General features: G+C 41.9%; 1 protein-coding gene across 3 annotated transcripts in view; it reads left to right on the top strand.

The window, feature by feature from the left end:
* si:ch73-266f23.4 overlaps nt 1-12,530 on the top strand; it is a 19,846-nt gene extending 7,316 nt beyond the window's left edge. For all 3 annotated transcript variants that reach the window (XM_087250105.2, XM_087250103.1, XM_087250104.1), the window contains exon 3: nt 10,991-12,530. In XM_087250105.2, coding sequence (XP_087106231.1) covers nt 10,991-12,231 — 1,241 coding nt within the window. In that variant the 3' untranslated portion in view covers nt 12,232-12,530. The remainder of the gene's footprint in view (nt 1-10,990) is intronic.

Below are 12,530 nucleotides of genomic sequence, written 5' to 3'. Positions count from 1 at the left end.
GCGATATTTTTTTCCCTGCGATATATATATTGCGATATATATATATATATATATATATATATATATATATATATATATATATATATATATATATATCGCAATATATATCGCAGGGAAAAAAATATCGCAATATCAATTTTTTCCAATATCGTGCAGCCCTAAACGAGAACTTAACGATTTACATATCGCCATAATCTTGGCGCATAATCTTGGTGTTCTGGCGATGCAGCACCTTGTGTTGAAGCACTTCTCGTTTCTTTTGTAGATAACTGACCATCAAATAATACATCAAATAGTTACGAAACGCAGACAAGTCACGTCCGTATTGATAGCTTTTCCTCATTAAAACCAAAATCAAAAAACTAAATAAAACGAATTATGTATGTTCCATGCAGAGCCAATCCTTATCCCTTTTGACTGCTATATTTTTTTTCAGTATTTTTATTTACAGAATTTCCACAACTCACAAAACTCGTGTCTTTTTTTTTTGTCACGTCCGTATCGCATTTATTTTGCCGTCATTTTAAATATAAAACACATGTATAGACTGATATTTTTTGATGCCTGAACTCCATGGTTAAGGGCTAAAAAAAATATTAAAGGGCCATGAAACCCCCTCGTTTCAGCAGGGTGTTTTTACACCTCTACTTTGGAAAAAGTCCGGAAAGTGGGCGTGTCCAGCTCTGTTTAGGGGGGAGTGTCGGAGGAAGAGTGTCTATTTGGGCGCGCTGAATTTCAGAGTCAAAACACACAACCACAGGGGACAATGTGACTGTGTTTACATGGACATCTGTAGTCGAATTATTTGCCAAATTATTAAATGGTGGACTTTAACTGCAGTTTGGCTCTTTCATTCAGGGAATTCATTCATGTCCCTCCCGACAAACGTAATATTTGATTCGAGGAACTGCTCTAAGCGTGTATTTTTTATGCAATGTTTGATACCGCACGGCGAATGAGAGAAAAAAAAACTCAGCATTTCCCGGAAACTTAGATGCACACAGCAGGTAGCGTCAGAAAGCCGCGTGTGTTATTCCGGTCACAAAATCCTACACGAGGTTAGAGTTTGGTTGTAACTGTTAGTGCTAACTTGTTTACACTCGTTGCAATAGTTTGTTTGATACGAATAAAATACGAACTGAATAAACAAAGAGCACTGGTCGCTCACTTACCAAATCTGTAGAGACAGGACAATCCACAGCAACTAGAGGCGCGTCTTTATTAAGAGGAGACTACAAGCGAATCCGGATCTCAGCGTTTGCAGATGAGAACAGCTCCCAGGTAAACAATAATCCTCCTTAGCCACGTAAGTTATTGTTGTCGAGCGTCGCGTACACTGTTAATCCACACGTAACGCCAGCTGCGCTTTCACAGAGAGAAAATGAAAACAAAACTTAACTGCAGCAAACTATAAAGCAACACTTCACGCTTGTTTTGCCAACACAACGTGGCGTCTCTGCCGTCTAACCACTGTGACAGTAATGAATATTAATGAAGTTGCACAATAGAGCGCGCTGATTGGTTTGAACCAAGCTTTACTCATGCATTAATGCAACAAACTGTAAGACGTAATAAGACTCACTCTGGCACAGACGTCCAGTCTGCACGCTGGAATACACGCTATTATGTCATGACCGTGACGCAGCTTCAAAAATTCGTTTCAAACTGGAAGTACGAATTTGCTTGAAATAACGCAAAAACAACCAATTTACACTTTTTAGTGAAATATAGGTGTCCTAATAGTGTTTTTAGCAGTGTGGGACACATATACGACTGTCAACAGCTCAAAAAATGTGTTTTGGTGTTTCGTGACCCTTTAACAGATATTTTAATATACTGTTAGCATATACCTTCTCTGAGTTTATACGTTTCATTTTTTTTTACTGCAAATGTCACGTTCATAACGCTGGAGTCAGTAATAAGCTTAATATAAATTACTATAATACAGGGCTGCGCAATCATTTAGGCCTGTCACAATAATCAATATATAAACTTATCACACAACACATGGACATGGCCGCAATCGTTTTTGGTGGTTTAAAATGTATCGTCCATACATGTATAACCCGGTTCTAGCCGGCAGCTAGCTCTCTGCAACTCTCACATGGTTGCCCACTGAAGCTAAGTACCTGAATGGGAGACCACATGGGAAAGCTAGGTTGCTGCCGGAAGTGGTGTTAGTGAGGCCAGCAGGGGGCGTTCAACCTGCGGTCTGTGTGGGTCCTAATGCCCCAGTATAGTGACAAGGACTCTATACTGCTCAGTGAGCGCCGTCTTTCGGATGACACGTTAAACCGAGGTCCCGACTCTCTGTGGTCGTTAAAAATCCCAGGATGTCCTTCGAAAAAGAGTAGGGGTTTAACCCCGGCATCCTGGCCAAATCTGCCCACTGGCCTCCTAACCCTCCCCATACCATAATTGGCTTATCAACACTCTGTCTCTTTTCCACCAATCAGCTGGTGTGTTGTGTGCGGTCTGGCGCAAAAATGGCTGCCGTCACGTCATCCCCCCATTGTGTAAAGCGCTTTGAGTGTCCAGAAAAGCGCTATATAAATGTGAGGAATTATTAATTGTTATTATTATTATTAGCAACATTTCAGCTGATTGTGCAACCTCTCTATCACTATTGGAGGTGTCTGTCAGTATAGTTAATAAAACACACCATAGTATTTACTACAAATTACTATAGTATATTTCCATGTGGGTGTCTGACAGCTGAAAATAGATCTGGTACACTGCAAAAAATGCCTTTCTTACTTAGATGTTTTGTCTTGTTTCTAGTCCAAAAATCTAAAACTTCCTAAATCAAGAGGCATTTTCTAGACAAGCAAAACATATTGTCTTGTTTTAAGATATAATATGCCAATATTAAGTGAGTTTTTCCTTAAAACAAGCAAAATAATCCGCCAATGGGGTTAGCAAAATAATCTTACATCAAAAGAAAAAACTAGATTAATTTGCTAACCCCATTGGCAGATTATTTTGCTTGTTTTGAGGAAAAACTCACTTAATATTGGCATATTATTTCTCAAAACAAGACAATATGTTTTGCTTGTCTTGAAAATGCTTCTTGATATAAGAAATTTTAGATATTTGGACAAGAAACAAGACAAAAAATCTAAGCAAGTAAAGCATTTTTTTGCAGTGTAGCAGATGTCACGGCCTCTGTTGCTCTTCACCTTGCACTTTTTTCCTCATTATTTATTATTTATTTAGGATATGCGTTTCACATTCTACGGAACCCCGGAAGGGACGTAGTGGAGGAGAAAAAAAATGGGTGGGTGAAAAAAAAATAATGGGTGAAAGAAAAAAAATGGGTGGGAGGAAAATATATATTTCTAAGTTTTTTGCGTTCTCTCGCAAAGTTTTGCGTTCCCTCGCAAAGATGTTTTGCGTTCCCTCGCAAAGATGTTTTGCGTTCCCTCGCAAAGATGTTTTGCGTTCCCTCTCAAAGATGTTTTGCGTTATCTCGCAAAGATGTTTTGCGTTCTCTCGCAAAACTGTTTCTCCACAAACACTTCCTGTTCACTCCACTCACGTAAACCCTCCCGTTTTTGCCGAAATTCTCCCGTATTTTACCATTCTACCCCACTTTCTTTTCATAACTGTGCGTATGCTACCTCTGAACCAGTGAATGCATGTATAAGCGCTGACTGACAGACGCGCTTCGTACAATAAACTGATCCCAGATCAGCGTCTGTACACGTCATTTACAGAGGAGCGGGTGTATGTTTAAACAGACAAATACACTGAATAATATGAAGTTTTTAAAGTAATGGACTGCTTTCATTATAGATCTGTGCATTCTTACAGAGACACCTCTGTTATCAAACTAAACAAAACATGTGATTCATTTGCTGCGCACTTGTTTGATAACAGAAGTGTCCCTTTAAATGGCGCGTACAGACGCTGATCTGGGATCAGTTTATTGTATGGAGCGCGTCTGTCAGTCAGCGCTTAAACGTGCATTCACTGGTTCAGAGGTTGCAAAGTGAAAGGCGACAATCAGCGCACAGTAATGTAAAGAAAGTGGGACAGAATGGTAAAATATGGGAGAATTTCAGCAAAAACGGGAGGGTTTACGTGAGTGCAGTGAACAGGAAGTGTTTGTGGAGAAACAGTTTTGCGAGAGAACGCAAAACATCTTTGCGAGGGAACGCAAAAAATCTTTGCGAGATAACGCAAAACATATTTGCGAGGGAACGCAAAACATCTTTGCGAGATAACGCAAAACATCTTTGCGAGGGAACGCAAAACTTTGCAAGAGAACGCAAAAAACTTAGAAATATATATTTTCCTCCCACCCATTTTTTTTTTCTTTCACCCATTATTTTTTTTTCACCCACCCATTTTTTTTCTCCTCCACTACGTCCCTTCCGGGGTTCCGTAACATTCTGATTCCAATGCCTGATTATTAAATTGTTAAAATGACTGTAATGAAATATTCTTAAGAATAAAATATGATGTGTACTTTGGAAGAGTGCACTTGCATTGTGATGATATTATATTTTCATTATGGCATTGTATAAAGAGTGGCATGAAATGGCGTTAAAATGACAATAATATCCTACTTTAACAGTAGTTTGAAAAAAAAGTGCTGTTCATACACGCAACCAAGTTCTGTAGATTTTCTGGAAAGCACCATATATAAATATGTTTCAAAATACTGGTAAAAGCGATATGATTTGTCCATATAAATATGGATTTCCGTATTTTCCGAGTGTAAACCCGCCGGTCCTACACCACCCAACCCGCTTCGGACTGGGATCGAACCGGCGACTTTCCACATGGGAGTCGGTTGCTCTAACAAGGAGGCTAAAGACCATGGCTTCTAGCGTCTGTCTCTAGAGCACCTTTGAGGTCAGAGGAGTGAGGTTTACCTGCACAGCACTTACTAGCTGGCCTCCATTACACTCAATTTAACCCCGCCGGTCCTACACCAACCAGCCTGCTCAGAGCTGGGATCGAACCAGCAATCTTCCGAATGGGAGTCGTTGCTCTACCAAGGAGGCTAAAGACCATGGCTTCTAGCGTCTGTCTCTAGAGCACCTTTAGAGGTCAGAGGAGTGAGGTTTACCTGCACAGCACTTACTAGCTGGCATCCGTTACACAAGCTCAGTGTTTTCCCTAAATTTACAGTTTTGGTGCGGTGTGGTGCGACTATTCAGACTGACACCGACACAAACACAATAAGTCATGGTGTTATGTGTTTCTTTTAGTGACAGCAGTACATAACTGAACAGTTATTTGAAATGTACATCTGTGCAACCTAAAAATTAAATATATTTGTATTTTTTTATAAATCGTCTCGACCTGCAAATGAATTGTTACGAATTCAATTAAAAATCCTTAATCAAAAAGAAGTTTAACCAAAACGTAGCAAGATAACAGGGATTAAAAAACATGATCCCTGCTGCCCCCGTGCTCTCGACCAAAACACAAACCAATGAAGGGCGTCACGCACCGGATGCACCGAACACGGCAGACACATGACAATGAAAAGTATCGCACACCCAGGGCCGGCGCGTCCATAGAGGCGACTTAGGCGGCCGCCTAGGACGGCAGTATAGAGAGGGCGGCATCCGCGACACCTCCCTTACCACCCGCGTCCTCAGTTATGTCCGCGACACCTCCCTCACCACCCGCGTCCTCAGATATATTTTCGCATAGACGACAGAATAGAGAGGGCGGCGTCAGCGACACCTCCATCAGCACCCGCGTGTCCTTAGTTATATCCGCGCATAGGGCGGCAGAACTAAGGGTCCGCGACACCCGCGCGTCCTCAGTTATATCCGCGAATAGGCCGGCAGAATAGAGAGCGTAGTGTCCGCGACACCTCCCTCCCTCAGCACCTGCACATCCTCAGTTATATCCGCGCATAATGCGCTGGAAAAGAGGTCCGTGACACCTCACATCATTTTCATAACCGGTCACTTTCCTTTTCACATTGGGGTTGAGGGCGGCGTGATCGTCCTCTGCCTAGAGCGGCAGTTCAACTTGCTCCGGCCCTGCGCACACCAGACGCGCATATTCGTATGATATTTAAATTTAAACCAATCAGATGGGGCTCTGTGGCGCGGCAGAAATATGAACAGTGTCCTGAGTCATGGCTGGGCGCCACAGACAACCGCCGACTTGTGGCGCCGGTGTGTGTACCCTGATAGAAACCTATGTTTAGAATTGTAAAATGCGCGACGCGGCACTTCTGGTGTGAATTAACAGGAAAATGTGATTTATTTACAGAAAATAAGGAGCAAAATAACATCGGGAGGGGGGTAAGCCAAAATAAATGACAATAAACCAAACTAAATACATTAGAGAAAACTTCCCTGGAAAATAGATACGAAAATAAAATACAGAAAACTTACCTTCCTCCTAACAACACGAAAATAATAAACAGAAGGCACCAAACCTCCCTACCATGCTCCAAGCCAGGCAGGCAGGGATACAGAAAACCGGATTTCTCCGGTTAAAATTTACAATTTTACATCGGCATCTCACAGAACGCCATATAAGAGACATCAGCAACTCAAGTAACATCTCCACAAACAAAAGCCTCTGAATCAATGTTGTCAGTAGTGTTAAATATGGCCGCCGCTAATCGCAATCAACAGTAATCGGCTGCACCTGCAAATAATTCAAACCAAGAGAGAGAGATTGAAAGAGAGCGAGAGAAAGAAAAACACCACACACATACTACAACTACTCGTAACAATTAACTGTTAAAATTTATCTTAAAGCAGCGAATGCTGTTGTAAAAAGAATTCATGGTTGAGAAGTCCCTCTGACGCCCCATTCACACGGGGCTTTAGTGTTAACGCTTGACTGAGGGCGTGTCTGAAGTTGGGGCTGAAGCGATCGACATAGAAGCGTCAGCCAATGAAATTCAGTCTGCAATAGGCCACTGTCCAGTCGGTGTATTTGCATACAGCGATCTGATTGGCTGACGCTTCCGTCGGCGCTTAAAAAGTTGAGCTAGTCCCAACTTCTGCAGCGAGCAACGCCTCTGAATCTGCACTGACAGATCCACAATGCAGTTCGGCATTGAATGACGTCACCCATTCAAAGTGAATGGGAAGCGTTGACGCTGACACCCCGTGTGAATGGGGCGTTACAGTTTACACTGCTGACTGGGACCGTCATGACAATAGAAGCCATTTAAAACTCAAAATAGAAAACTGTACTCTTAAAAACTAGAAAGGCGATCAGTTTGTCTGAAGCGCTATTAGTACACAAGTGCACTACTAGCACATTGATATCAGTATACTTAGTTTACTTTTATACTTGACTTTTGAGTCTCATTCGTTGAGATGAACGAATCTTTTTTTCGAGTCATTTCGTTCATTTTACCAAAATATGATTAAAATGTTACGAGTTTCGGCTGCACGGTGGCGCAGTGGGTAGCACGTTTTTGTAAGATATTAAATACAGCAATTTAGCTTGTTTATTAAAAGAAGTTGGCGCTATATATAACGTACAATTAACTTTACTTCAAGGGGGGTGGGGAAAGCCGGTGGGAGGGCGGGGCGCCTTCATTATTCATCGTTGTGCGAAAGAAGTAACTGCTTTATTCTGGACATCATTCAGGGATGGGATTGTAGACCTACCTTGGCTACTGTGTGTATAATATAAGGATGTTGTGTACTCCTATAATGTTCGGTGAACTGATGACCTTCACAGCCAATCATAGTCATTTCTGTTGCGTACATAAACACAATGGCAAATCAGCACTGTTTAAACACGTGCTCAACAGATCTCAAATGTTAGCGGGAAATAGGAGGGTTTTTTTTAAACTTCAGTACCAATTGGTACCGAATTTTAGTATTGTGACAACTCTAGACTGCACCAGACACGACACAACAGAAGCATTTAAATACAGCCAGTCAGAAGCACATAATAGTACACTGCACTCCAACAAAATGGTAAGCTTTACAATCGAATACATATTCAAGAGTCACATTTCCAACATTCATTTTCACGTTTATTTTATTTTCCAGATCTGCTGCTGCTGTCAGTATGTCAATAAATGTCACTTAAATGTTATTCATATTCACATCGGCTGCATTTAACACTGAGAAAATAGCACATGATCACTACCTGAATTGATTGTTGTCTTAGTACTTAAAGGGTCGCGAAACACCAAAACACATTTTTTGAGCTGTTGACAGTCGTATATGTGCCCCACACTGCTAAAAACACTATTAGGACACCTATATCTCACTAAAAAGTGTAAATTGGTTGTTTTTAGCGTTATTTCGAGTAAATTCGTACTTCCGGTTTGAAACTAATTTTTGAAGCTGCGTCACGGCCATGAGATAATGGCGTGTATTCCAGCGTGTGGACTGGACGTCTGTACCAAGGCGTCCCGTCCCGTCCGAGTATGACTTAGTTCAAACCAATCAGCGCGCTCCATTATGAATGCGCTGCAACTTCATTAATATGCATGCTAGCTTTCTTAGACTGTACCTGAAACCGTGTTCAGACGGCAGAGAGGCAACACACGTTGTGTTGCCAAAAGCTGTGGGAAAAGAATAAGAATTGTTTGTATATAGGGGTCGCCAGTGTTGCTTTCAAAATGTGAAGGTTTTGTTTTCATTTTCACACGACAACAGGCGCCATGTCATAATCATAATCAAGAGAAAATTGGTTAACGCGGAATGTCAGCTGAAGATTTCCCAACTCGAGCGATTCGTGCATTAAGCGCGTCAATCATGCAAAACGTACATGACAATAGAATGGAAAATGAATGATCCAAAAAAAGGCGAGTGAATAAAAACGTCTCTTTAGTCTTGCAAAGTAACTACACCACCGCTGCTTTACTTCTGTTTTTAACTCTTTCACTGGTGAGTTCAAAAGATTCTGGAACCAGGAGTCGACCATTATTTTAGGACATTCACCCTTAATGTTTTCATTGCGACGTGTCATGTTTGTCACGTGACATCGCAGCCACAATAGCGCTGTATGACTGATGCATCCCTTTTATTATGCTTTCCAACATATTCACATGCTTGCTCATCATGTCATCATCTACCTGATAGCTGAACTGAACTGAACTTAAACACTAAAAACTGAACTACACTGTTCCAGTTACTATGACCATTTATGTGAAGCTGCTTTGACGCAAACTACGCAAACTTGACGCAACTACAAATAAAGCTGAGTTGAATTGAATTGAATATTAAAATTCACAAAAACGTGTAACTCATCGTGATCTATAACGTGAGATGGGTGTCGACATGTGTAATTGGACGTTTGCCTTATTCATAAAAGTAGAACACAGCAGGATTCAGCACGTAAATTCATAAGTTACTCCAAAAATACATGCAAGTAAGTGGCTGGTGAACTTAGAGATGAGTAGATTCAACTTTATAGTTACTTTTACTATGTGTATCTGATATGAATAAAACACATGGGCAAATTATATTTGAATGGTTTGTTAGACTTCCTTGTGCGTTTTACTAACTCTAAATGTATTGTTTTACTAATACTTGTGTGTAGGCGAAGCAGTGGCGCAGTAGGTAGTGCTGTCTCCTCGCAGCAAGAAGGTCGCTCGGTCGCAGATTCGAACCTCAGCTCAGTTGGCATTTCAGTGAGGAGTTTGCATGTTCTCCCTGCGTTCGCGTGGGTTTCCTCCGGGTGCTCCGGTTTCCCCCACAGACCAAAGACATGCTGCAGGTGAATTGGGTAGGCTAAATTGTCGGTAGTGTATGAGGGTGACAGGCCCAGACGACAGGCTGGCCGGAATGTGTAAAAAAAGTCGTTATCGTATAGACAAGTCTAAATGAAGGACTTGTTCCAAAGAGCCGACCCCACAACCATATGGGACTAAGGCCAAAGAAGAAGAAGACTTGTGCGTAATTACATGTCTAAAACATAAATGCTAAGACAACGCGTCAAAAGCTCAGTTTAAATTATTTCAGTTGCCGCAGGGTAAACAAGCTAACGTTAACTTGTCATGCTTGTCAAGCTGGATAACGAATAAAAACACAAGCACCAGGGACTTTACGTTCTTCACCTGAAAACGGAACAAAAGTAGGATTCTTTAGTGATTTACCCTGCTGTTGAACTCCCTTCCTCTTCATCCCTGTCTATGAGGCGCCGAACTCTGTATTACTGCCCGAGAGAGACTGCTCCGCGCTGAACTAATGTTTATTTATTTATTTTTCTAATAAACGTCCCCATGTTGTGTGACACAGCGAATTGATTATGAAATTCCTTGCCGCCGCTTTTGGTAATCGATTTTTATCGATTTAATCGTTTCGTTGTTGCAGCCCTAATGTAAATCACTCGCGACTGACGCTTCAGCCATGTCTGGTGTAAACGCAGCATCAGGCTGTAGCTCGTGTTGGTGTTGTCAAACCTGCGTGGAGTTGTCAGGGCCAGGTAAATAATGTTTTGATTTTGAATTGCAATACCTAATTCGACCACTGGGTGTAAATCTTCCATTAATTTCCCCTCGGCTTAGTCCTTTATTTATCAGGGGTCGCCACAGTTGAATGAACAGCCAACTATTTCAGCAAATGTTTTACGCAGCGGATGCCCTTCCAACCACAACCCAGTATTGGGAAACACCCATACACTCTTGTATTCACACACACACAGTCATACACTGCGGCCAATATAGTTCATCAAATTCATCTATAGTGCAAGTGTTTGGACTGTGGGGGAAACCGGAGCACCCGGAAGAAACCCCCGCCGGAGAACATGCAAATTCCACATACAAGTGTCAACTAGCCAGCCAGGACTTGAACCAGCAACCTTCTTGCTATGAGGTGTAAATCCTACATACTGCACCTTTAATTTTAGTGTATGAACACTGCATTATCACACACAATTTGCTGTTACTAAAATCAATGTGGAGTTTCAGTGAAAACAATTAAAAAGAGAAAATCAGAGGACCCAATACTGAGCCCTGTGGCACTCCCTACAAGTTTTCATGTCCGTGCTTGCTCGTGTAACTGGGGTTAACTGTTTCTGTTTTACACTTTAGAGCTGACGATGCTGAAAGAAGAGACTCAAGAACTGGATGAAATAGAAGAGAATGATCTGCATGAGGAACACCAAGATTTAAGGACTGCTGAACCAGCCTCAATGAAAAAAAACACTCCTAAAACCAAATCTCCGAGTTTGTTCACGTGTCGTCAGTGTGGGAAACACTTCACTCTAAAATCCAACCTCAAAGATCACATGAGAATTCACACTGGAGAGAACCTTATAAAATGTGGCGAGTGCGGAAAGAGTTTCACCAGAAAGGGTAATTTCGAAAAGCACTTGAGAACCCACACCAGAGAGAAGCCTTACTGGTGTACCGAGTGTGGAAAGAGTTTCAGTCAAAAGCACAACCTCGAGGTGCACATGAGAATTCACACCGGAGAGAAGCCTTTTCCCTGTCAGCAGTGCGGAAAGAGATTCCGGCAAATACAAAACCTTAAACTTCACATCACCATTCACACCGGAGAGAAGCCGTATGCCTGCCCTCATTGTCCAAAGAGTTTCAATCAAAAGAAGAAATGTGAAACGCACATGACCATTCACACCGGAGAGAAACCCTTCGCCTGCCAGCACTGTGGAAGATGTCTTGCTAATAAAGATCTACTTAACAAGCACATAAAGATTCACATGGAAGACAAGCCTTTCACCTGCCGACCTTGTGGAAAGAGTTTCACTCAACCCCAACTCCTTAAATTCCACATGAGAACGCACACCGGAGAGAAGCCTTACACTTGCTCTCAATGCGGGAAGAGTTTCACACAGAAAAACGGCCTTAACTACCACATGAGGATCCACTCCGGAGAGAAACCTTTCACCTGCGCACAGTGTGGTAAAAGCTTTATATATAACACCGCCCTTCTTCGCCACAGGAAGACTCACTCCGGAGAGAAGCCGTTCACGTGTGGTCAGTGTGGAAAGAGTTTCACGAAAGATTACTCCCTGAAGTATCACTTGATTAGTCACACCGGAGAGAAACCGTTCAAATGTGATCTCTGCGGGAAAAGATATCTACGTAAAGACAACCTTAACCAGCACATGAGGATTCACAATAACGACAAGTCCTATGTATGCGATCAGTGCGGAAAGGGTTTTACCCGTAAAGATTACCTCAGCCAGCACACGAGGATTCACACAAAAGAGAAATCCTTTAAATGCCATCAGTGCGGAAAGAGTTTCGCTCAGAAAAGCGCCCTGAACGCGCACGTTATCAGGCATTCAGCCAAGTCGCCAGCCACATAGGCCGTTTACAAACGTTTGATTCTGGTGCAGCGTGAATTTCAGGTGAAGGCTAGGACGTAAAAACCCAATAGAAGACATGGAGGAAAGTTTATATTATTGCGATTTAGACCAAAGATGGAAAGTAACCACATATATTGGATGCGATAATTATATTTATAGGAGGTTTCCACTGAACTGAGGAAGCAGTTTAAGCTACTATATCGACAGGAATATCTACGGTGTTACAAACCATGCAAGTTGGATTTAAGTCTCCTAAGCATTTAGTCTTCTGTTTTTCAATTAAAATCACTGGTGATCAA

This window comes from Danio rerio, chromosome 4 (assembly GCF_052040795.2).
Source record: "Danio rerio strain M-AB ecotype USA chromosome 4, GRCz13ab, whole genome shotgun sequence".
Classification (NCBI taxonomy): Eukaryota; Metazoa; Chordata; class Actinopteri; order Cypriniformes; family Danionidae; genus Danio; species Danio rerio.
This window is presented reverse-complemented; position numbering and strand designations above follow the sequence as displayed.